Source organism: Toxotes jaculatrix, chromosome 9, assembly GCF_017976425.1.
Source record: "Toxotes jaculatrix isolate fToxJac2 chromosome 9, fToxJac2.pri, whole genome shotgun sequence".
NCBI lineage: Eukaryota > Metazoa > Chordata > Actinopteri > Toxotidae > Toxotes > Toxotes jaculatrix.
The window spans coordinates 15,588,642-15,614,694 of NC_054402.1; the positions used below are offsets into that span (position 1 = coordinate 15,588,642).

At 40.7% G+C, this 26,053-nt stretch overlaps 2 protein-coding genes across 8 annotated transcripts in view; both read left to right on the top strand.

The window, feature by feature from the left end:
• The first annotated feature begins 1,917 nt into the window (after positions 1-1,917).
• Positions 1,918-16,782, top strand: stard10 (StAR-related lipid transfer (START) domain containing 10). Its single transcript, XM_041047301.1, has 6 exons — positions 1,918-2,765; positions 10,431-10,578; positions 10,746-10,849; positions 14,081-14,198; positions 14,665-14,717; positions 15,650-16,782. Exons 1-6 carry the CDS (start codon positions 2,607-2,609, stop codon positions 15,854-15,856), a joined length of 789 nt encoding a protein of 262 aa, XP_040903235.1. The 5' UTR covers positions 1,918-2,606; the 3' UTR covers positions 15,857-16,782.
• Positions 16,783-20,217: 3,435 nt separating this feature from the next.
• Positions 20,218-26,053, top strand: part of LOC121186848 (arf-GAP with Rho-GAP domain, ANK repeat and PH domain-containing protein 1-like) — a 47,294-nt gene continuing 41,458 nt past the window's right edge. For all 7 annotated transcript variants that reach the window (XM_041045675.1, XM_041045677.1, XM_041045679.1 and 4 more), the window contains exon 1: positions 20,218-20,327. The gene's annotated coding sequence lies outside the window, so the exon portion shown is untranslated. The remainder of the gene's footprint in view (positions 20,328-26,053) is intronic.

Below are 26,053 nucleotides of genomic sequence, written 5' to 3' on the forward strand. Positions count from 1 at the left end.
GCTGTGTTGCATGGCAGCATAATGGCTTGGGTACTATTTTTTATCAACTTCTGAAAATACCAAGGGAAACTAAATAATAAAAGCAGCCAGATTTAATTATATTAGAATAACATTACTAAAAACACAAAGCTCTCTGGCTACTCTAACATCTGACTTGAAAGCAAGATGGGCTCCTTAGTTCTTAGTGTTGCTCCCAAATGAATCAGATCTTCAGGCCTTTTTCGCAGCAGACATTTTGTCTTGTCATAGTGGGAAAACTGCAGGTGGAACTAATAACATTAATTACAGCCATGTTCCAGCAATCATTGCAGTGTAATGCAGCAGTTAATTGCATTATTGGTTACACCTGTGTTTGACAAGTCAAAATGTGTGCTGTTAGAAAGGTCATAGTCAACACTAGTTTTGCTCCAACGTTTTCCCCCTGGTCATGTGTGACCCCCCCCCCCAAAGTTCTTTGTGAACCACTGGTCTAGACCCACTGAACAGTTGTCATTTAGGGTATTTTATGTTTTCATTATGACAAAGTGATGCTCAGTTTATCCCAGTGAGGAAATTCCCTTGTCATTTGCCTATATCAGGAGGTCAAAGATCAAGGTCTATGATAGAAAACCTGATTGTTGAGCAAAGGTGTTGCATGGCAGCATAATGGCTACGGTGATGGTTGAAAGGAACATTTCGGTAACCATACGGCTGAATTGCTGTTGTGCAAAGCAAGCTTGCAAAATGAAATTATACTCAACTGGGAAAGTCATTCTGTGGTGGTTGCACAGTGATGTAGTAGTTATTATGTTTATGCTCCACACAGGTGGTCTGTGTAGATTAGACTAGTAAGTGCGTGATCAGAGTGGTAGTCTACAGCTTTTTGTACGTCAGCCACCACAAAATGAAACATTTCAGCACAGAAAAAAATTAGAATGGCCTATCCTTTTTTTATATCTTTACAGAAAAACACATATGTGATTAAATATAGAGTAAAATATAAGGTGCACGTCAGATTATTTGGGCCTTAAGATGTCGTGAGAACACCCACAGACCAAACTGAGTGAAAGAGGCCGATAATGGGCTTATACACTCCAACGTGACGGGAGAGACACATGAGAGAGAAAGTGACAGGACAGACTGAGTGAAAAATAAATGGAGACAGGCAGCCAGAGAGAGAGAATGTAAGAGATACACAGGGACACTTACACTTATATTGCATTGCAAACATAATTTTTTTCTTCTCACAGGTACTGAGTTAATACTTTATTGTATTTGACTATTTCAACAATGAACAGTTCACAAGGAAGCATAACAGATAGAGGTAAAGACGACTACTACTTTACACGTCAGCTAACAGGAGCTAGGCGCGCCCCCGCTGCTCCGTGAACTACCTACTTTACAAAAGGGTTTGCCTGCGTGGTGTGGTAGCTCGGGATGCGTTCATGTACTGTAGGAAATATGAAAACTAAGTAATGTTTGCTCACGGGTTGTATATGTTGCTGTGTAAGCTGTAGAAAAACAATGTCGCTAACACTATGGAATATTATATCATTCATACAGGTGCTTGAAATTAGCGTTTAAAGTGGCCTTCGAGACCGTATAGGCCCCAGTTGCTGTGATGTTCTGGCAGTTTTACACTGACAACTCTTAGCTTTAAAGTGTTTTGTTTTGTTTTTTTTTAAGAAGAAGAAGCGTTTCAGAGTGGGAAACTAGTTCCTTAAAAGTGCCCTTGTCTTTTTTCCAATCAAAAGAAATTAAACGAACAAGATGTGCCTGAGGCAGACCTCGTGAGCTGTACGAGGAGCACCTAAAGGCAGCACAGGGAGGCGTTTCCATCGCTGCGTCTCCAGCGTGTTCAGCCTGCTTTCTCCTCCTCTTCCCCCTCTCCACCTCCTCCCCCTCCTCCTCTTCTTCCTATTATTTCTCACCGCATCTCCACTGCCACCTGCCACAGCAGCGACGCAGCGATGGAGAGCTGCTGCAAATGATTGTAAACCCACGGAAGACCGAAATCCAGAGAGAAAGACAAAGACAGGAAAAGATAGGAGAGACACAGAGAAAGAGACAGAGAGTGAGAGAGAGAGAGTGTGTCAAGCGGAACCACAGAAACATATGGTTTGTCTGAAGAGCGGCTGTTTCTGAGGACTGCTCAACCGGGCTCAAACTTATTCAACCACCGTGATCAGCTACAAGGCTCGTTTGATTCGTCCTTTTCATTTTTTTCTGACACTTCTTCGCATTATTTTCGTGTGCTGTGATCTGTGTGAGGCTGTGCTTACACCTCTGTTAGATTAGTTTGTGCGGGCTGGATTGCGGTTGTTGTGCCTCCCTGAACGCGCGCACACTCACACACACATACACACGCGCACGCACGCACACACACATCATCATCATCACAAGACGCGGTGCAGCCTACAAAAGCTTCTTGCAAGGAGGAAATTGAATTAGACAAGTTATTCCCACAGAAAAGGAGGACAAGAGAGGCTGGCTCTCGGCTGTCGTTTGCTTTCCCGGCTCACCGTGTCTCCTCCGGGCCCAGCAGGAGTCTCGTAAACCGCCCCCTCCCCGCACCCTCACCCCTCTCCTCCCTTTCCTGTCCTCCCACCTTCGCCCGGTAACACGCCATGTCTGGACAAACTGTGACCATCCCGGATGACCGGGCGTTCGCCAGCTTCAAGGCCGAGTGTCTTTGCGAGGAGGGCTGGAGCACAACCTACAGCAAGGGGGGCATCACGGTGTGGGTCCACGGTCTGGAGGAAGGGAAGTCTGTTCACAAAATTAAGGTGAGGCTGCTTAACAGGTATAAATGATATCAAGGCAAGTTCTTAGAATATATAAAAACACTTCAAAAATCCATTGATTATAGGCACTACAGTGCATTTCTGTCGAGATCAACTTTTATGTGAATAACAGAAAGTAGTGAGGGCATGGTTATGTGAAACCAGCACAAGCACAAAGGGGATGGGGAGAAATAAAACCCGGGCTGTACAGTCCAATAGGCAGAGAAGTGCTCTCTCTAAACTCCCATATGATTCAAAGTGCTGACATGCTTTAACCACTGCTTTTTTGCTGCACTGTCCCATTATGTTGCAGAGGCTTCTCCAAACCACCAACAGCACATTTTAAATAACAAAGCAAATTGTATGTTGTCGCTGCGTAAGCAAATGAACAAATGAGTTGAAAAAAAGATGTCCCAGTATGATGTTAACTGTGTAACTGTATAACGACTTCAGATGGAAACTTCCTTTTTTTTCTCTTTTTTTCACTCTCATTCACTCATCTATTTATAAATGTGTGTAGTGGTGGGGTTGTGAATTCATACCTGATGCACACCATCAGAAATTCCCCTGTACTAAAGAGAAGTGAGAGCAGGATCCGGCCCCAGGGGGCAGGTCTAATTACCATAGGCAGTTTTGAGTGTAATATATCAACTTCTGTGGAATTAGATTTGCGTACAGTGTGTGGTCCATTAAACACAGGGGGAAGTATATAAAAGCACAACCTGAAATACTACTATACACAATAGAACTGATCAGGGCTCAGAAGAATAATCAGTTAGCTGCTCAACAGACAGGAAATGAATGAATGGATTCAAGTCTTTAATTCAGTGATAACGGAGGAGTTGATGCTTTTCTCATTTTCATATTATGCTAAATTTAATATCTTTGGGTTTAAGGACAGAACATGTCGTTTAACAAAGACAATATCTTTGGCTTTGATAACTTGTGATGGCCATTTGCTGTTGCCGGTGGACATTTTATTGACAAAATCATCCCCCTAGTTGTAAAACTAAATTAGATTGCAGTTTGGCCTTAACATCAAAAGGTACAGCAGGTGGGGAAAAAAATGCAGTAGTTCCTGATCGTAGTTTAGGTAAGATAATACCGTGGCAGACATGTGAAAGTACTTGATGAGTAAACTCTGTTATCTATCCAAATAGCAGTCACTGCAGTTGGTCTTTAGTGTGAATGTTTGCCTTGGGAGTCGGTGTGGAGGCGTCATCAGGACAGCGATGCCTCTTCAAGCCATGGAAAAACGGCGTACCATCTAACACATTATATTTGACCACAGTCGTTAGTATTGCTTTGTTAGTGCTGTGCGACAGAGGTCCTGAGGATAAATAAATAAATAATTCAGACCCTCTCTTCACAGCATACATGTGGCAAAACATGTCATCATCTCTTGAATAAGAACAGATGATCACAGAAATAGTTTGAATTTGCAGACATGTTAAGACACAATTTGAAATTTTAATACAACATTCAGTTCCATTTTTTAATTATATAGTTAAGAACATTGTTAAGATTATACATTATTTGAAAATAATTAAATTATGTATAAGCTGTGTTGTAGTACAGTTGTCAGTTAACATGTAAAATATATAAATGCACGTTTATACAGCACATTCATACATATTTATTTAGGGCAAACATACATAGTTGAATAAATGGTGTAAGATTTTCATCCAAACAATGTGGGCAGTGTGATTTCTTCTGCATCTCGCCACAGTTTTGGTCAAATCTAGCAGCAGTTGGCACCTACAGCCTCCCTGGAAATTGTTAAAATTGGAAAAAAAAAAAGAAAGAAAGAAATTGAGCGAAAAACAAAAAACAAAGATGGTATTATATCACAGTTATAGGAGCCATTCACTTTGCCAGTGCACACACTACAGTCTCCACTTAGCCTCAGATGTTGGCTGGGAACCTGACTGACAGTTTAGTGCTCTACTGGCTCAGAACCTCTTGTAGTGTTGCCAGTTTCGCTTGAAGACAGATTTGGCTTCACAGTTGACAGTTTTGGGAAGGTTGCTTCCACGTTTCCAACCTTTACACTACTCACTGATCTGACCAAAGCTGACAGAAAAATCTGATTACTGTCAGTTACTGTGGGACACATTTCCCTCCCATATTTAGAGATAGAAACTGAACACATTCTCCCCTGTGTGTAAATGTGTGTGTGTGTTTTCCTGCTGGTGTATCCGGGTCTGAGGAGCGTGAGTGAGCCACCAGGTGTTTACTTTGTTAAATAAAGTGGTGTGTGCATGCATGGGTGTGTGACTATGTACATAGGGGTGTTATCTTCATGTGCAGGGGCCACAACAGCAGAGGGCTTTTCCAGTACCCCCGCCCCCGTTCTCTGTCATTGTACCTGTGAGGCAGGTTCCTTTTTGTGTGGGTGTGTGTGGTGTAGTGTAGTGTACAGGTTAATCAGGTTTGTGTAAATCGTCCTCATTTGCCTGTGTGATTCCTCAGGGTATGCCCTGTGTGTGCTCATGGAGAGGTGTATCACGTCTGCATCAGCAGGGAATAAAGTGTGTGTGTATGTGCTGAGGGTAAGGCTCTGCTTATTCATGCTTTTTCATACAGGACAGATGTGTTTCCTCGCGACAGCTCTGCAAACAGAGCAAAGTAGAAAGTGCATACACACACACATACACGTTTGGAGTTTGGGTGTGGTCTCTATCTATACCTTAACTGGCACTTTATCTCTATGTAAATATAACAGTTTCAGGAGCTTGCTTTTGTGTGGTACAGCTCTTGTTTTCTTTCAGTCTCATGCACTCTCAATTGCCCACTCTGTAAATATAGACAAAAGTATGAAATGAATTGTAGTTGTGTGTGCATCATAGTCATAGGTGTGTGTTTGTGTGTGTATTTATGTTGGTAAGGGCACGGCCATTCAGCGATGCAACAGATACAGCTCTTCTATTTATAGATGGAATAAAAGCATGCATCTTTGCTGATGCATGTCAAATTATTAATGTTGAGTGTTGAGACTTAACACTTCTCTCTTTTTTTTTTTTATTCCAAACCTCCCCTCCTGTTTCAGTTTTTCTCCTTCCTATAGCATTAATAACATCCAAATCAGGGAATGAGTGAGAGAACATACATTCAATCATCATTACCATTAGGGGCCTAATTATCATCAGCCTCATTATCATTGTAATCATTACCACCACCATATTCACCAATAATGGCTTTTATGTCACAGTGTAATCATAGCTGTAATCACTGACACTAACCATTATCATCCTCATGATATCATTTGTTAGCACATGACTCCACACACAATGCACAACGTGTGAATATATGTTTGTGTGTGTGTGTGTTAGTGTGTAGGTGGTTTTGTTTACTTTAATAGTTTGACAAACTGTCAGATGGCTGCCTGCTCCTCTTGCTTCTCTACCACACACACACACACAGACAGACACACACACACACACACTGGTGACTCCTGGGTTTGCCTTCTCCCATGCTGACACAGAGGGAGGCCTGGCTCTGAATCACACGCGCATCCCTCTATTTTTTTTTTATTTATTTATTTTTTTCATAATTGTCTTCTGCAATCATGTATCAGCACCCAGAGGAGCAAATGATGAGAGCTGACAGGTTGGAGGGAGGTAGGAAAGGAAAGAGAGTGGCAGGGAGAGAACAAGAGTGGGTGAGACATGGGATGAGGGAGAGATGAGCGGTGGGCGGAGTGGGCTGGAGGTGCAGAGGTCACGGGTCACTGGGTATTCTGAGTGGGCAGCGGGCGCCGTGTGGACAGGCTAGAAGAAAAGACCTCACAAGACCGCACACACCTATTGTTTACTACTTATCCGCCTGTTTGTCCCCCTCCATCTCTGTCTTTATCTTTCTGAACTCTCTTTCACCCTCCCCTTTCCTTGCTTCATCTGTTGAGTTTACTGAATTAGTATATAATAGAATTACGCACACGTGTACTTAGCTGGCTGTATGTCTTCATTCTGACCTTGACGTCTTTTCCTCCATACAGCTCTCTTCTTTCACCTTTTCATTTGGTTTTCTGTCTTCCTCCCACTCCTTTCAGTTTGCCTGTGGATATAACATGTCCTTTTTTTTTCTCCCTTGTCTTTTCTGAACTACAAGTCCTCTATGAATTTGTCTACACACGCACACACACATATCCAAAGATGAGACCGTACTTGTACTTGAACATACTGTAGTTCCAGTATGGAGAGTTCATATTGAAGAGTCAAAAACAATTAGGAAGAACAGTGTTGCCTTTGATACTGCCTTCGACAATCCTCATGCATTCTGTGTTAATAGGCTTTGTTGTTTTCCTGTAATGTCAGTGCTGCCATACCCATGTTCTGTACCATTCACAGAACCATTTCTGGGTAAGGTTTTAAGTATTGTTTTTAATAGATTGGCATTGCATTAGTTTAGGCAGCGCTGTATCAGATGACTTTACAATCACTAATCACATTTGAACAGTCAGTGAGCTTGTCTTTGTAATCTAATTTCACCACTAGATTCCACATGCTCTGGTTTCTTACTCACAGTGCTTAAAAATTTACTTGTACCATATTCTTAATTAGAAACAGTTACACCACAACGTAAAAACACTGTGTTACAAGTAAAAGTCCAGCAATTAAAAATAGCTGGTAGAGGTGTTAACAGCAAACTTATAGTCATGTTGCAGAATGACCTCATTTAGAGTCTGATATTTTGTAGCTGGTCAAGATTTGGCCAGTTTTAATGACTTTATACACCCAGGGGTCACTTTAATAGATACACCTGTACATTTTAATGCAATACGTTACAACTGCCAAGTACAATATCTACCTTTTTAACAAAAATCATAATGTTCAGATTTTGTTAATATTGTTGGAAATGTGTGAATTCAGTTATGTTAATTACTGAGTTTATAGTTTAAAGTGTTGTTCTAAACTACATTATTCTGAAAGGTGTTTCTCAGTGGGAAAGAATATTAGAAACAGCTCTGAATATAACTAATATCAGTAATGTGTATTTGATTTATTTGGGAACTTTGCTTGTTCTCTATGTGTTAGTATGGGTTTCCTGCCACCGTCCAAAGACATGCAGACTGAAGTGAATTGAAAACCTCTAAAACGCTCACAGCTGTGACTGTGGTCGTGAAGCTATTTGTGTATGTTTTAGCTCTGTGATGGTGTTACAACCAGTTAGGGATCTTTTTGTGTCTTTCACACGGCTCAGTTTGGTTCTTCTTTTGTCATCTACATTCACTCTTTGCTGAACAAAGTGGCTGCACACACAGCTGTACTGTGGCATGTGGCTTTGTTTGGCTTGCTGCCTGCCTTCCTCGAATCTTTTGAACTTTACTTGCACTATTGGTCGCAGCTCAAGTGACCTAGCAATCTGATCTCTGAGTATGAATAACTGGAGTCTAACAGACATTTTCAGATCTCTCTCCACATTATGTGTCAGTGTCTGACCCCAAAATCATGACTCAGTCTGCCTCCTGAACAGAACCATAAATTAGCTCCAATGATGCCCTTGATTAAGATAATGACCAGATAACATTGACGCTGTGAGCCACAAGCAACAAGCATTCGGTCTGTATTTTCCTGCTCCCTGCACCCATTCTACATTTCCTTGTTCTCAGTGAGGGTTTGGTGCTTGGGGATGTCATTTCAGTTTAGTGTTTTCATTCTGCTTTGTTTTACAGTGTGGCTGTAACAAGTGAACATAACTATAGTGCACACAGTGACATTGTTGTATTCGTCCAATTTTACTTTCAGAAGTAGTAAAATAGCATTTCTTGAACAAGTGGACTGAGGCATCAAAATGGGACAGTTGCGAGTTATAATGATATCTGGTCCCTGGACAATTAACTTTGCTTAATTTGGGTCTTTGCCTGAAAAAGTTTTCTGAAATGGTGACTTTTTGTGAGTTCTCCATGCTCTCTTTGATCCTCCCACGTTTCTTCCCTTTTGGATGTCATTATTCCCCAGCATCATCTGTTATTGAATCCACGGTGGAGCTTCAAACTTAGCATGCTGGTATTTACATTTAGCTCAAAGCACTTAGTCATGTTATTTTACTTTTTCACATCACAGAATAATTAGTCAGTGATTATTTTTGCTGATCCATATCTGAATGAGCACTTTAGATAAACAAGTTATATATTTTTTTAAATGGCCAGTACATAGGCTATTTTGTGCTAGAACACCAAAGACGAGCACATAATATTCCACTAGCTATTGTTACTAGAGACTGAGAGGAGACCTCCTGCTTAAACAGCTGTAAAGTCAAATGTAGAGTGAAGTTGGTGATCATCTTCTTAAATTAAGCCCTCAGGGAGAACAGGGAAGAAGATAGTACAGGCTGAGCTTTAAACCTTCTGGACTGATTTGGAATGGGAGTTAAAATCCTCTGGGACAGACAACCACCCTCGGTCCATTTCTTTCTCATTTACTCTTCCTCTCCTGCTCTGTTTTTCTCTGTCTCTCTCAGCCTCTCACTTGCTGTCAGTGGTTCTTTGTGTCCCTCATCCTCCATTGCTTTGTCCTTCTATGTCATCATCTTGAGTCTTTTTCTCTTCACGACTCTCCCTTCTTTTTCTCTGTGTTGTTATTATTAAGACTAATTCCCCCCGACAATTGTAGCTGTAGTAACAGCTTTACTCTTGGGCTGCAGACTTCTCTTTACATGGCGTGTATGTACAGCGCCATGCACTCTCATTAATAACACAGGACTGGCTCCAAATCAACAAGTATGGTTGTATAAATAAATTGTTTTCACTATACTGTATCTTAAGGTTTCTTTCAGCAGACTTTAGGATAACAGCATACATTGCTTGCTGAATGTTTTATTGAATCTGGTTTGCAGCCTGAAACACTTCTATCTTATTTTTGGTTTAAAACTGCACATACCCTTCGTGCCAAACAGCAGGGGATAGCCTCTAAAAAAAATCACGCAATTCAGACCCCTTGCTAACCCTTCACTCTTATGACCATTTGACAGACTCTGTGTGTGTGTGTGTGTGTCTGTCTGTCTGTCTCTGTCCTGTTCTGAATGCGTTGTTTCCATTTAAGAGCTCAGGTCGAGTAATGACTCATCTATGGTCTGTGGCCTGTCTCTTGATCGTCTCTCATTTTCTGTTTCCTCCCTCTCTGTCACACACACACATACACACACACACACACACACACACACACACACAAACTGACACTCTCTGGCCATCTGATGTCTAATCATTTACACGTCAGTTGCCATACCTGATCTGTCGTATGTGTATGTGTGCATGTGTTACTTTTGAACTGAGTGTGTGCAGGATCCCTCAACACCTGTATTTACGTACATCCTCTTAATTCATTTATTCTGTTTTCATATCAGATGAAACATGGATGTTGAATTTTGTGCTAGTCTTTGATGTGTGCACCAGGGTTTGTTTTTGTTTGACACCTACCTTTGTCGGCATGAACAGCAGCGAACTCTGCAGCTCTCCTCAACAATGGCAGAGTACTTTACTGTGAATTCATGGGATGCAGCTTCATTAAAATTTAATGGATTTTCCTGCTGCAGAGCTTGCATTGGATATATGGTAAATATGTATATGCACTAAAATAGTTTAGTGCATAATTGAGCTGTGTTAGTTCTGCGTAGTTTTTCTTTACTGCCTGACTAAAACCTGTCTCTCTTTCTGTCCTTGTCTCTCAGTGTCGGATGGTGTGTAAGGACGTGTCAGCTGATACCATGTACGACGTTCTCCATGACATTGAATACAGAAGGAAATGGGACACAAACGTCATCGAGACTTTCGACATCGGGAAACTCACGGTCAATGCGGACGTTGGCTACTACTCATGTATGTTACGTGTTACATGTCACGTGTAAATGTGTGCTGTTTCCAAGAAGTGTCTGTGTTCGCTTGTCTCTAATATGATTTGGGGCTGTGAAGGGAAGCAGATACACACATGAGTGCACATTGACCTACAATGTTGTGTTCACCTGATTTATCTTGTTTGTTAACAGGGAAGTGTCCAAAACCTCTTAGGAACCGCGACGTCATCACGCTTCGCTCCTGGCTGCCAATAGGAAAGGATTACATCATCATGAACTACTCCGTCAAACATGCCGTGAGTACACACACACACACACTTTCAGGGAGGCTTACACATGCTCAGCTGGGGGCCCTGAGCACTCACCCCTCCATAATTCTGTGCATGTGTGTTCAAAAGTGCATTGTGAAATAATTTTGAAATCAGTGCACATGGGTGAGAAGACACGGATGTCTATCCAGTCCAGCAAGCTTAAGGGTGTTGTTCTGCATGAAATGATCCTTAAATATTTGTTGTAATACAAAGCTGTGTGTGTTTGTCATTTAAAAGTCTGCTATGTGGAAACACTGCACCTGGGAAGTTAACCTGGGAATTTAAGACAATTTAGTGCCTTTCCAAAGAGAGAGCACTCATGTACTTCCTGCCCTTGATCCTTTTACCTGGGAGAGTGAGAGATGTAGTGTGTGCTGGCACTGCCTCACTTTAAGTGTCGGATAGTTAATGTGATTCAGCTGAATATATTGGTGTCTTTAACTCCGCTTCCAGTCGTGCTTTTTAAGAACTTGAGTAATTTGAATGCCAAAGGCCAGTAAAACAAGCAGACTGAGTAGAGAACGCTGTGACCATGTGAGTGACTTTCAGTTTGGAATCGGGCCCAAAATCTCAGCCCCTAGTTTGGCTCCATTTTTGTGTTTCATGTCCAACTAGAAGAAGAGGACAGGCATTATCCATTATAAAAGCTTATACTCATCACCTCTCTTCCAGGCTACAACAACTGATTATTTCCACTATCACTAAGTCTGTGAATGTTCTCATTCATCCAGGTCATAGTTCTCTCTTTGAAAATTGAATCGAAGGCAACTGGACATATGTTTGTCTGGGAAGACGTTTCGCCTCTTATCCAAGGGGCTTCATCAGACTAGTGCGGACTAGATAGACCGATGCGTATGAACTGATGAAGCCCCTTGGATAAGAGGCGAAACGTCTTCCCAGACAAACATATGTCCAGTTGCCTTCGATTCAATTTTCAAAGAGAGAACTATCACTAAGGCAAAGAAAAACTGAGGACCTGATAGTGACATTTGTGGGAAAAAAACAGCATTATTATTTGATATTTATGTTCAAAAATCAATGTCAAGTCAGTTATCAAAATAGTTGCAGATTATTTTTTAACAAATCATCAATTAACCAAGCAACTGTTTCAGCTCCATCTTTCGTTGTCTGCCTGTCTTTTACGTCTCTCCCCTCTTTCCATGTCTCATTTTCTTCTTATTCTGTCTTTCTTTCTTTCATCTCTGTCCGACAGTCTCTTTTTCTCTCTGTTTCCCTCTCTCTTTTTCATTCCCAGTTTCCCTCACTAATATCATGTTTACAAAAGGATAAGGCCTCTCATGTGACTGTTAGCTGTTGACTTCCGCCTCGCCTTCCGCATTCCTGCATCAATAAGTGGTTACGAACATAATAGACAGTGTGTGTGTGTGCACATGTGTTTGCGTTCTATGTGTGTGTGCATGTGTGTGTGTGTGATTAGCCAAGGTCATTCTTGATAATCAGTAGTATTTGAGAGCTTGACTTGTGGAGTGCAGCTTAAGGGGATACTCAGTGGAGTGCTGTGAGTGAGTTCATGCATCCTCTGAGTACAGGAGTCAGTCCACTTACACTGTATTTGACTCTACATTCATCTGCGCTCTTGTCCTGGATTAATAACAACTGCTTTTTCAGTCATACATTTTCAAAGGTTTTCACCAATCAGCCTTCGGGATCCAGCTGCCATTGTTCCCCCGGAAACTGTGGTTTGCTCCACATAGAGTTATAGTCTAATTTGTACTTACATTAGAGGCCTTTATACAGTATTTGTGTTAGTGCTACAGCTGATTACAGCTTATGACTGCTCAGTCATTTATAGATATTTGAATACTTTTTGTGGCCACAATGACAGCACGACTCCAGAGAGGGCCTGTCGGTAAGTCCACCACATTGGTCCAGTCTGAAGTATTTCAACAACTATTGGATGGATGATGCGGACATTCATGGTTGGCAGAGAATGAGGCCTACTGACTTTGGTGACTTTTCCTCTAGCACCACTCTGAGGCATAATCCTTCTCCACAACTGTTGGATGGATTACCATGAAATTTGATCTCCCTCAAAATGAATAATATCTTGCGCCATCATCAGGTCAAATTTTAAATTGTCATATATTTTGGTTTATGACCAAGGATGTGCAAAACTAATGACTTTCCCATCATCCTCAGCTGTACTTTGTAATTAGTGCCACGGTAAACATTACATGTACTGTAACACGCCAAACATTATCATGCTTCAATGTTAAAAATAACAAATATCCATTGCAAGTTACCACATCCCAAAGTGATAAAATTGTTTTGTCTTACCAACAGCCGGATGAGACACCTCTGTGGTGACTAATGATTCACATTTCCCGTAGTCCCTCTACATTAACTCAGAAGATTATAATGCTGATTTCCCAGAAACCTTCAGATGATTTACAAAAACTGTCACTGTCAGGTCAAATTCCTACAGTGTAACCTATTAGTAAAGACGTGTAGGTGCCAAAAATGCTAGTCAAATAGTAGGGAAATGATAAAGCAGTTATCTGAAGCTCTCCTCTGATAACAGTTCTTTAGCTGGCTGCTGCTCTGTGTGCTCCGCAGTGTGCCTGTCCCAATTAGCACAGGCTAACCAGTGCTGTACTTTATCATCATGAATAATTATCTTAGATATATAGTCAAAGGAGTCAGCAGTGGAATAGTGGACTCGAGCTGGCCTTTATTGCTGTGTTATATACAGGGTAGTGTGGACTGGATTTGCATTAGAAATATGACTGTGCAGCAGAAAATCTGAATAACTGGCAGCCCAACAAAAAAAAGAAAAAAAAAATGCAATGCAACATAGAAAACACCCTTGAATTCCAGTTCTTATCCTGCAGACCGTTTATACATTATATTTCGTAATGCTCACAAAGAGCTAAAGGCAAGGTTTTCAAGATTGTGTACATGAAGTAGATATTAGAATTATGCAGCTGTTTCTGCAGGGATTTCTGATTATTTGTCCTTGCGAGTGCGTGTGCGTATTATGTGCATTCACTGATGGATTATTACTTTAGTTGTAGTGTATACAAGTCAATAAATAAATTAAAATGAGTTGACACTTTGGTCTGAAGTAATCAAAAATGAAGATTTTCAAGGACACTTTTGACAGAAAATAAGGCTGCTGGAGCATACACTGCCAAAGAATGATTATAATCCCAATAAGAATCTGTGTCTGTGTGTTTGTGTGTCTTGTCTCTACAGAAATACCCTCCTAAAAAGGACATGGTGCGAGCTGTGTCCATTCAGACTGGGTACATGATACAGAGCCAGGGACCCAACCACTGTACCCTCACGTACATGGCCCAGGTAGATCCACGAGGTAACTAATATGCACATGCATACATACACACACATACACAGGTGCTTCACGCATGCTCACACTTCTAATGAATGATTCATTCCCCCGCCTTTATGTCAAAATGAGTTGTCATAGTAACCATATGAAGGACAGAGTCTATTTCACTCTCCCACCTCTCTCTTTCCCCTGCTCTATCCCTCTTTCTCCTCTCTGTCTCTTCTTTCTTTTTTGGTCTCTTCTATTCATTAATCCTTGTGTGTGTATGTGTGTGTGTGTGTGTGTGTGTGTGTGTGTGTGTGTGTGTCAAGTGCGTACAAAGCTTCACTTTGATCTTGGATGACACAACATGCAATAAAGCAACCTTTAAATCCCTCTTTTTTTTATCTCCCCCTTCCTCTCTTTCTGTCTCACTTTCATTCCCTCTCACTCTCACACTTTGTGTCTCTCTCTTTCTTTCTTCTTCTGCTCACTCTGTCTCTTTTTGCAGGTTCATTACCCAAGTGGGTTGTCAACAAGTCTTCCCACTTCCTTGCTCCTCGCGTAAGTAATTTGCAGATTTTCACAGATTCTGTGAGTGTTTTTTTGTGTGTGTGTGTGTGTGTGTTTGCCGACGTGTTAATCCAGAGACACTGCATTGAGGTTATACACAGCACAGTGGCTGTCATGTTGAGAAAAGGGCAGACCTTATATGCTTGAAGGATGTATAGTCTCTGCTACTCATTCCAGAAACACAATTGTTTACTGTATTTGTTTGCTGTGTGAGAGCGTGTGCATATTTATCAAAACAGGGCGAAGACTCTCTCGAGAGAGAGAGCACCCTCGGTTGGAGGAATCCCTTGATGATAGAGTCAAAAAATAGAAGCTCAGGGAGACGTACAAATCCCACTGAAAATAACTATGCGGATAACTTCAGTGTAATAAATACTGGAAGAATTTTTTCTCTGGGTCTTTTTTTTATCACTTATAATTCAAGATACAAATACAGTGTTACCGTGTGATTTATCTTTTTATACCAATGCTCATTCTTTGTAAGGTATTTTTTTAATTATACACATTTCCATGTAAGAGATACATGAAAGTCTCCAATGATTTGGCTCAGGATTTAAATTTATGTGTTTATTTAGCTTTACACAAGGTCCCCTCCCAATATGTCTGTCTTGACTTCTGTACCTCTTTTTCATCTCCATCTCTCATTACTTACCTTTTTATCTCCTGTGATCTTGTCACTCATCCATCTTCATGACTTTTTTTCTTGTAGTGCTGTTTTTAGCATCTATCTCTGTATTCTTCTGCTCATTTGAGTTTCATTGTCCAATCCACCTCATGTCAGTGTTAACCAAGAATGGAAACTGGCAACACAATCGAGTGTTAAAGTCAGCAGTCACTGCCATTGTTTCCTTTCTGTTAGCTGAAGCTGTTAACGACTGATGCAAATCTAAAACAAAATAAACATATTTTTTCATTCATTCTAGGCTATGAAGAAGATCAACAAAGCCTGTTTGAAGTATTCAGAGTGGAAGCAGAGACACAACCCTGGCTTCAAGCCCTGGCTCTACCCCGAACAGACTACATTACCCAGCATCCCACTTTCTGAGCTCAGCATCCAGCATGCCGAGAGCCTGGAGAATATTGATGAGAGCTCTCTTGCTGAGACCCAGGAGAGAGATGACAGCGACTAACAAACGCATAGGCATAGACAAACACTCACAGACATAAACACACACAGACATAGCCACATATTCAAATGCACACACAAACATTAATGCACATCTACAGCCGCACGTGGTTAGATGTGATTCACTATGTGTGTGTATACATGCACATACATTCCTGATTTCATACTGTACATGTATTTACATATGCAGACATACTAACAGGCATTTATGTAAACATTCGTGCACACACACCAACTCATACTTCACCAACGTGGTCCTATACTTACATACATAATGTATGAACACACACATATTCAAACGTGCATCATGTTGTAGATGCACTCATGGGTACACACCCACTCACTCACAAGGGGCTGCAAGACCTATTTTTACAAGTCAGTAAAGTAATATTTGATGTAGTCAAAAAAGTGACTGTAAATGTGATTTTTCATGCCTGTTTAAGGGATATCAAAGTTTTCTAATCGGGGCCTCTCCAGATGATCATAGAAAAATATTTTTTCATTAAGATTTGGTGAAAATATGGAAAATGGATTTCAAAATTATACTTTCCTCCTGGGAAAAACACTGGTGCAACCCCTTGTGGTCAAGTATACATTAAGAATATACCTGTGTAGACACACAGACACGCACCATTCATTCATACTATACATTTATGCACTCACATGTGTACACACTAGGTTTGTCTCTTTCTGCCCATGTTGTCTATGTGTCTCCATCACATTTTGTAAGCACATAATAAATATGCAGGTGTGCAGAAGGCAGCTGGAACCCCATACCCAACCTGCAACCCTGTCAATACACACACACACACACACACACACACACATACAGATTTTACACTCACACGTACTGTCTGCTCCTCTATTTGAGAGATGTATGAATGTATGTAGAGTTTAAAAATTAAATACAGATTACTACAAAGGTTTTCAAATTTCACTGGTAGTCTGAGTATTTTTTTCTGCGTGTGTGTGTTTCATATGTGTCAGTGCCTTTGTTTGTGTTGATGCCTGATGCTGTATGCTGGTTTGTATGGTTGTGCTGATGCTGAAACAGCTATAAAGGATCATTGACCTGATTCACTGGTTGAGCTGCTCTCATTCACACATTCTTTCATTGAAACCATTGATTTTAAAACTGGACAGCCATGGTTGGAACAGGGAAGCACTATTACATTAAATCTATTGATAAACACATCCACTCATGCATGTGTGTAGCTTATGTGTGCTCACTGGCCTAGATCAGAATTAGGAAAACCCCAATCTGTTGGCATGGCAACTCTGAGATCGACTCATCACCAAAGAGGGACACAGAGAGATGAGAGCTAGCATGTCACGGAGGAAGTGACTTATTGCAGGGCGTCTGCCCTTCTACCCTATACAGAATTAGACTAAGAGCACATATATTGTAAATGCCCCACGTGTGCAGCCATTTCTGGTTTCCTGTGGTGAGTTAATTGGATGCAAGACACTTGTCTTGCATGGCACATACACACAGACTCAGCAAAAACAGCAACATGGCCAACAATATGGCTAGAAACTGCATTAAACACGGTGAATGCAGATAAGCTGAGAAAATTATTTGAAAGCCCATGAAGCTTTCTGTCTGCCTCAGTAAGAGGAACATGTTGTTGTACATGTCACGTCGTGGCTTAAAATGATTTTTGTGTGTCATCCTCTCTCTCTGCTCCGTCTCTGTCTGTTCCCATCCGCCTCTGCATATGCACCACCTAATAAAGTATGAATGATGAGGGAAAGTGTATGCGAGAGATGCAGAAAGGCATGAGGTGTATGCAGCTCTGATGTTCTTTCCTACAGCTGTATTGACTGTTTGTCCCTCTGCCTTTGGATATAACCATCCATCCATCCTCAGAGTCTTAATGAGGCTTCTCCCTCAGCCATCATCATTATGTGCAAGTGTGTGTGTGTGTGTGTGTCAGAGGACAGGGCTACATGTGCACAAGCGTGTGAACTGTGTGTCCCAGTGGCATCCCTGTATTGTCTTCCACCCGCCTCCACAGCAGGAGGAGATATATAAGCAGCGTGACGGCCAGCATCCCTCTGTGTGTGTTTCTGCATATGTGTCACACTGCCACCCCCACAGCAACCCGGCCCACCAGGGCTGATAGCCTGGTGATGACTCATCACCACCCCACCTCCTCCGCCTCTCCCTCTCTCTCCATCTCTTGTGTTCTCCCCCTACTCTGTTTCTGCCCCTTTATCATCTGCTCATCTTTTCCTCGATTTCTTGTCCCCTCTGCCCTTTCTTTTCTTCTTCCCCTTCCCATTTCTTGTTCCACTCATCCATCCTATCATCTGCTTGTCATCCAGGCCTCTCTCCTTCTTTGATCTTCCTCTTCTGTGTTCTTTATTTCTTTCCTCTCTTCCTTTCCCCTCTTCTCCATCTCCTGTCTCGTCCTCTGCCACTCTTCTTTCCCTCTCCTCCTTTTTCGTTCTCTAAATCTAAACCATTTGTGTCCCATTTCTCCTCTGCAGTCTTCATCTTGTTCATTTATTGCTCCTTTTGCTTTCCTTTTTCATCCATCTCCCATTCCTTTCCTGAAACTTTTACTCCTTGATTGCTCCCTAACATGCCTCACCTACCTCTTCCTCCCTCTATTTCCTTTAATCTCCTCTCCTTCTTCCTTCCTCCATCTGCTTTCTCCAAACTAATCTCTCCAGTCCAGCCCATGATCTTTACCCCATGTCGGAAGTAAAATGACTAACTCAGCTGCCAAGTCACTGACTTGTCACAGAGACAGTGTATTGTTCTTCAAGCTTCCTGAAGGCTAAAATATTACCCTTTTACTCATTAGGTTTTTGGGGCTACAGGGCAACTGACTGCAACATGAGGGGAAACAGCACACTGAACACATACGTACACATAAATGCCAAAATAATGGGCACTTTGGCCCTTCGGTTCTCAAAAAAAACATGATGAACATTAAATGTTTGACAGAACATGGTGATAAATGTTTTTTATTCATGTAAACTCTCAAGTGGGATATCTTACTTCATAAATGTTTTGTGTTTAGAATCTCATGATCCCATGATCTACGGTGTGACTGTGAAGTTATGGCTCTCAGTTTGGTTTATCTTATGACTTTTACATGCCAGCCTCCCAGTGTCTCAGTGGCTTTCATCTTGCAGACTCTCCTCACTGCAGCTGACATGCAATCAAAGGAATCCTCTTCAATAATTTAAGGTCTATTTAGAGGCTTTGTTCTTCTTTTTACTTTAAATTGAATTTTCTCTTTATTATTTTGTTCTTTTTTTAAACCAAATGCTTCTTGAAATCCATCTAAAAGGCTCAACATCTTGATGGTGAATGGCTGCCCTCTTTTGGTTCCTGTGGGGCCCTACAACTAACATGAATGGCAGCCTGTTTGATCTGAGTGCCACATCACCGCCGCCTCCATGAGAAGCATCTGTTCAAAGTGATTTCTGCTTATGGTCTAAGTTACATAGTGACATAGTGACACACACGCACACACACACACCATTATATACTATATTCAAGACCATTGTTTGGTTGTGGGGTGCTGGAAAATGTTATACATTTTTAAGCTATAAGTGTGATGATGCATACAAGAGGCTATTTTCACTTTTTTTGCACAGAAGCAATCTGGCCATTAGACCAGTAGGAAACACTGTTGCCACAGTAGCTTGGAAACTCAACAACTCAAGTTTCAACAACAGCAACTTAAATTTATTCTTTTTTAATCATTAATCCATCAGGTCACGTTCATTGATTAATTATATTGCCAGGAATGTGTATTTATAATTGTATATATATGGTAAGTAGGCTATATGACAAAATACAGCATATAATGAAATGTCAAGAAATTAATGCAGTTAATGATGCAGGGCTTGTTGTCCCACCATTAAAAAAGGTATTAAATTGAATTCTCTTGAAAAGCCTTCAAACGTTTAAAATTTAGTTTAATGATCACTGCAGAATCCCTGGTCCTATAGTGTGTGTCAACGGAGCTCTTAATAATCACATTTTAATTTTTTGCATTATTATCTTCCATGATAACACAAAAGTTTGCAATATTAAGGGAAAATATCTATTTACAGGTTCTTTGCATGAAAACACACTCGACTGTCCGGTCTTTTTCAGAGGTCACATGACGGCCGTACGGAAGCTTAAGCAATTTTGCTGCACCAAGTTAGCCATAATTAGACAGAGAAATACCGGAAATTAGTTCCCTAAATAAAATGCTCTCCCTAGTCCTTATCCCATTGAACGTCAATGTCTGTATTTATTTTGAAAGGCATAGCCGGAAATTACTTACCTCATCTATGTAAGCTTGACAGTGAATCAAAGTGTGAGTTGGTGCTGCTGCTGCTGTTTTTAATACTGTGAGAAAAATGTTACCCGCTACTTGGCGTCGCGGTTGTGGCCACTAATTCCACTGCGAAAACAAAAAGACGGCAGATATCACTGAGCCGGACATTTTTATAGACTGGAAAGGGTAAGTGAATGACAAGACCTCAAAACTTTTTTCTTTTTTTTTTCTAGAGAAACTGTCACTAACTTAGAGAGCATAAAACCTCCCAAACGCTGGGGCGGCTCAGACCGTGTTTGTCTGAGTTACATTCGTACACAGACCGTTCACTTAACCGTTAGCTTGACCTGCCGCGGTGGAAAGATCGGTAGTTAGCAATAAGTTAGCAGTAAGATATACAGATATTAAACATAAGGGAAAACGTGTTATATGCGAATACACTTTAAGTACTGAGTCCAGTTCTGCTTTTACAAGTCAGAAAGTGAGGAGGAGGAAATAATTCACGAACTTCACTCGGTTAATTAATTTATTATGTTGGTTAATGTTTAACTTGTTATTAACTTGATGTTTTCCTTCGCTGCCACAGGCTGCTCTCCCCTCTCCCTGGGGGTGTTGTTTATCCCCAGTGGAATTCATCAGTTTTAAGCTGTTTGCGTGGATGATTTGATTATTAAATCGTTTAGCTGAAGATTGGTTCATACAGATGCAGATATTTCGCCACATCATTATTTCTGAACCGTTTAGCAGGTGGACCTGTGACAGGTGCTCATCCAGGCCTAGCTGTTTTAGACCATTTCTTCCAGATTATTACAGCCTGCAGTAGATTACACAAACCCACTTGGCTGCTAAAGACTGTTTATCTGCTGCTTATTTCTGCTTTTTTGTACACCGGGGGAGTATGTAGTATTTTTTGAGTTCATACATAGAGGTGATAAGGACTGTGAAACGGTGTGAAAATGCTTTCAGATATAAATGATTATTGTCAGATCAGTGGGAAGTGCCATGCTCTGTTTTTCCTGTTTATGTGCTATAATTTCCTTTGAAACACAAAAATATAACTCTTGATGTACACCCTAAGAGGAAGAGCTTTTCAGTCTGCAGGTTAAAAAGCCTTAAAATAGAGTACACTTTGCTTGGCTGACTTGCTCAGTAGACCCTAAAAAAATATCCAAATGCAAGATTTCATGAAGAGTTCAGTTTTCTCACAGAAGACAAGCCCCTCAACCATGAAAAATGATGTTCCTCTCTGTTGTGGTTAAACAAATATTATTCTGCTGCCTCAGACTCATAAATGTGCAGTATATTTAATGAAATTCTGTGGTTTTATTACTTCTGTAACACTAACTCTATCAGGTCATGCAACTTGCCAGGGCTATCTAAATGCATTTAAAGCAAGGATCAAACAACTTGCGTGGCTTTTTACAAAGCTGCCATTTCACAATTTCAAAGTTCAATAAAATAAATGACCCACTTAAAGATATTTTGGGGAACTGTAGAAATAACTAACAAACGGCATCATGGCCCTACTAACCTTGTTTTATCCTGTTGCGGAATCTGGTATTGAGGAAGCCACTGACTGTCTCTTCTTGGCTTTCAGGTGTATGCTGAGAGCCACATAATGTGCTGTTACAGGATGTTGCTTATCAAGGCACAGATCTCTAACCCATTATTTTTCTGTCTGCCCATATAAGATATAAATTTAATTTAGATGGATTCTACCGTGAAAGCAAGCACTGAATTTTTTTTATTGGTCATTGACAACGAGTTGCAGCTGACAGCTTTGTCTTGTCTGTCTCTTCATTCTTTATTCCTCTTCCATCTTTTCTTTTAGTCTTTCTCCCAGTCTGTCTCATACACTCACATGGTTTCTTGCTGCTGAATCACTCCGAAATGAGGTGAGAGGAGGACTAGAGTATTTCACTGGCTCAGAGGACACATGAAGCAGTCTGACTGTAACGATTACACAGGCTAGATGATGAGGCCGGTTGTGCAAGAAGTGATACTGGAACTAGAGGCTGTGACTAAAATGATGTTAAGTTGAGGTTACAAATTCTGCTTTAAGATCATACATCTTTACAATTTTGTGAAAGTGATTTCAGTTTGACATGGAGGAAGTGATTGTTTTTTTTTGTTTCAGTGTTTCTGAAAGTAGAACTTTAAAGATGTACAGTTTGGTTTCTCCAACAGTTTCCAACCTATTGTAAGTGCATGTGCACTGTTGTGAGACATAGACTCAGTTGGAAGTTTATTAGGTACACTTAGCTAAAGTTAATGCCGTCTAATACAAAAGATTTTCAATAAATCTTATCCTCATGAAGGGTATAATGTTGAGTTTTTGTTTAAACTTGTTTAGAGAGGAGTTAGCTCAACTTTATCATCATTTTGGAAGGTGACGTTTGCAGTTCTTTTAAATTGTACTGTTTTACACTGAGAGGTGTTTCTAATATTTTGTCCAACCAGTTTATATTGTTGAACGTAGACTGAATATTTGAAGCACCCCTCAGTGTGTCACAGTGTAATTCATTGACCTTTTTTGGGGGGGTTTTCTGGTGTTTTGCTGCAGTGAGTTGGAGGAGTCAGAGAGGACAGTAGCAGCAACACAGTTAATCCAAACCTGTTGCATTTGGTGTAATATCAGCTGACATCTGCCTTGGGAGGAAAATATCATGACCCCCAGAACTTCATACTTAATAAAGTCAAAAAATTGTTTTAATTTCATACTTACTTAAGTCAAAACATTATGTTTTTGTTACCAGATGAAGTCTTTAGTGGTATTAATACATTCACAGGTTAAATGTGATCTGTGGTTTGTGGTTTGTTGCCGTGGGAAATATCCTTATGTGAAATGTGTTATCCCAGAGACTTGGAGGCAAGTGTGTGTGTGCACACTGGCTTGTTCACTGGAGTGCATTGTGCGGATCCGTTTAGTTACTGGCAGGACTGAGTCACTATTCAGTTTTAATTGAAAGTGGGCTGAAAGCAGCAGTGTGTCTGGTGGTGGGTATATGAGTCATACCCCATTTGTGTCTGTGTGCGTGTGTGCGTCCATGCATACATGTATTTTTCAGCAATCCTTATAAAGACAGCACCTTGATTAACAAATCTTTGTGCCTTAGGAAAATTGTGCTTTAGTCGCTACCAAACTATTTGTCCTAGGGAAGCATATAGTGCTTTCTGGTGTACAAAGTATGTGACATACTGAAACCATGTTTCTAAAAGTCTCAAATGTCAATATTTTTGACATTTCTGTACTTACTTTATCAATCAACAAATACTTGGTTAGTGATTATATCAATGACAGGGGAATGTCGACCAAGTTAGTAGCCTGGCCAGTTTACAGGTGTAGTTTAAGGAAATAGGTTATTGTTAAACAGTAGCCATAGCAAACTAGGACAGATACTGTGAGCCAGAATTGTTTTGTTGCTACATGTTTTGAATATTGGATAATAATGATAATTTGCATTTAGATTTTTATTTTCTTACATAATGTCAATGGAATGTGAGTTAAATGTAGTTCAAATGACCTGAAGTAGTATTTATTTTTTATCAGTATGTATGTACCAATATTCAGAGGTCACTGTGGTAGTGTCTTGAACCAGAGTCAGAATTTCAGATGCAGAGAAGGATGAAAGCTCACCACACTGCAGAGCATATGTTGTCTTTTTGTACAACTGCCATGTTCTGTTATGTCATGTTTGTTTTGGTCAAGTTTGCCTTTATTTGTAGAGAGAACCAGGAAAAATGGGGAAAGAGAGAATTGTACCATGGATGTTGCAGTTATGTGGTATGCACCTTAACTATTAGACTAGAGGGATACGCCAGAGTGAGCCTTTTTTAATACACACACAGCAACATGCTGGTAAATAGATGCATAGAATACATCCCCAGGCTAAACAGCTGTGGATAGAGCAGCCTAGGTCCTGATTTAAATATCAGTATTCAAAGAATGATACTCCTGTGCCTTACTAACACATCATGATATTGGGGCCAGTGTATCAGTCACAAAATATTGATATATTGATTGTTTGTCCTACCCCTACATGTGGTTTTGGCACAAATGAAAAGCTGCACTGGGCTCACACTCACACAATTAGCTTCTTTTTTTTTTTTTTTTAACCATTCTTTAATATCTAATATCTAATTTTTATCTTAATAAATTGACATTTCATTGTTGAAGTAACACAAACAACACTAATATGTTGGAATGCCACAAAGAAAGGACTTTTTTCTGGTATTTAAGTTGAAGTTACTTAAAATGGAGGTTTTGAATTGCCCACATTCCCAGTCTGTTGGTATTTGTTCTACTTCATTATAGCACATGAAGAAAAAACATTTCTTTCCCCTTGACCCCGATGAGAATTTGGTTAAAGGAAACTGTAACTGGTTTTGAATTATTTCCTAAGAAAACACATTTGAGGGGTGGTATAGAACAGTGACCTTTAAGACAGCTGAAAATCAGTTTGTCATATAGATGAACTAAAGCTATATTATTCAGTCAGTGCTTAGTTTACGTATCATAGCTTCCAAATACTTTTTGTAGCCAGCTAAGAATCTTTATATTCACTGTCCACTTTATCTTTTAGATCACTTCAGGTTCTGAGATGTTTTTGGCCTGTGTTACAGGCTCAGCTTGTTTCAGATCCACCCACAGATTTTCACTGATGTTCAAAACCAAGATGGCGGCGCACAGTAGTGCGGCGGCTTCTCGAGCTCCCGGTATTAAGCCAAATACCAGAGTACCTTTGGCCCACACGCGCACTAAATACAGCCCAAGCGTGGAATCCATTCTTCCCTCTATCCGTACATTGTTTCCTGTGCCACTGGCTGCCACACAACCCCAAAGCTAAATATTTACATCCCCAAGCGTAACAGTTGGTAAGGTGTTCTTTCATCAAATGCTGCACCACCACTCCTCTGTCAGCTAAACAGCCCTGCAGCTCCTTTGCTGTCAAATGGCGGTTTTATTTTACCTTTCTGTCCAGCAGACGTGCAGTTTTATCTGAAAGTTTTCTTGATCCTACAGATCTTGTCACGACTTCCAGTGTTCCCATTTACTGTCATTTTTTAAAAAAAATATTTCAGACAGTGGAAAATTTAAGCTGGAAGCCCTTTGATGTCTTTTTATAGCCTCTCTTCCTTTGTAGGCATCAGTTTCATTTTCACATCCCCCAGTCAGCTGCTTAGAAGAGCCCGTGACCGCTGATTGTTACCACAAGGTTTGAAGAGTCTGAAGAGAATTTATCAGCTCTGGAAATGTGAGCACTTGAACATTTCTAATGACAATTCTTGACCTGTCTTATAAGTCCCGAAGATTTAATTAAGGCCTAATGGGATAATGAAGTTCTTAGTGTATTACAAGTAGAAGGGTTTCCAAACTTTGCCACAGTTGGTTATTTTTTTTTTAAAACTCAGTCAAGTAAGGATTAACTTAGTTACCTGTACTTTAAAACTGAGGACACTGACTGTAAGTAGATTTGAACCTAGCATTATCCAGCACTGATCACTGCAAACAGAGAGGGGAACAAACCTCCTGGCTAAATTAAAAGGGGATATGAGGCCTTAAACACAATTTCTGATGTACCCCCCTCTTCACGCTCACTCGCACCAACTTTACACACACAATATTATTAGGTGAGCACTTGTTTTAGAGTGTGTGACCAGACTTGAACAGTGGGCCCCCATCATGCGTTTCCTTCCTTCTTGTCAGTGTGTGTGCGTACTTGCCTGGGCAACAGAATGCCCCATTGTGAAGGCAGCACAGAGACCCTGTTTACTGGCAGCTTTCTGAGTGGGAGGGAGGGAGCACAGAGAAGGGTGGAGAGAGGGACGGATGAACAGGGAAGGAGAGAGCGGACAGATAAACGAGCTAAAATGTCCAGAGAGCAAAATACTGGTTGGAAAGTGCAGAAAAT

Bases quoted from the DNA above. Each gene is read 5' to 3' on its own strand.
- stard10 (XM_041047301.1), top strand. From the start codon at position 2,607: ATGTCTGGACAAACTGTGACCATCCCGGATGACCGGGCGTTCGCCAGC. The intron at 10,579-10,745 runs GTATGTTACGTG...GTTTGTTAACAG, and splicing joins GGACGTTGGCTACTACTCAT to GGAAGTGTCCAAAACCTCTT. The intron at 14,718-15,649 runs GTAAGTAATTTG...CATTCATTCTAG, and splicing joins CCCACTTCCTTGCTCCTCGC to GCTATGAAGAAGATCAACAA.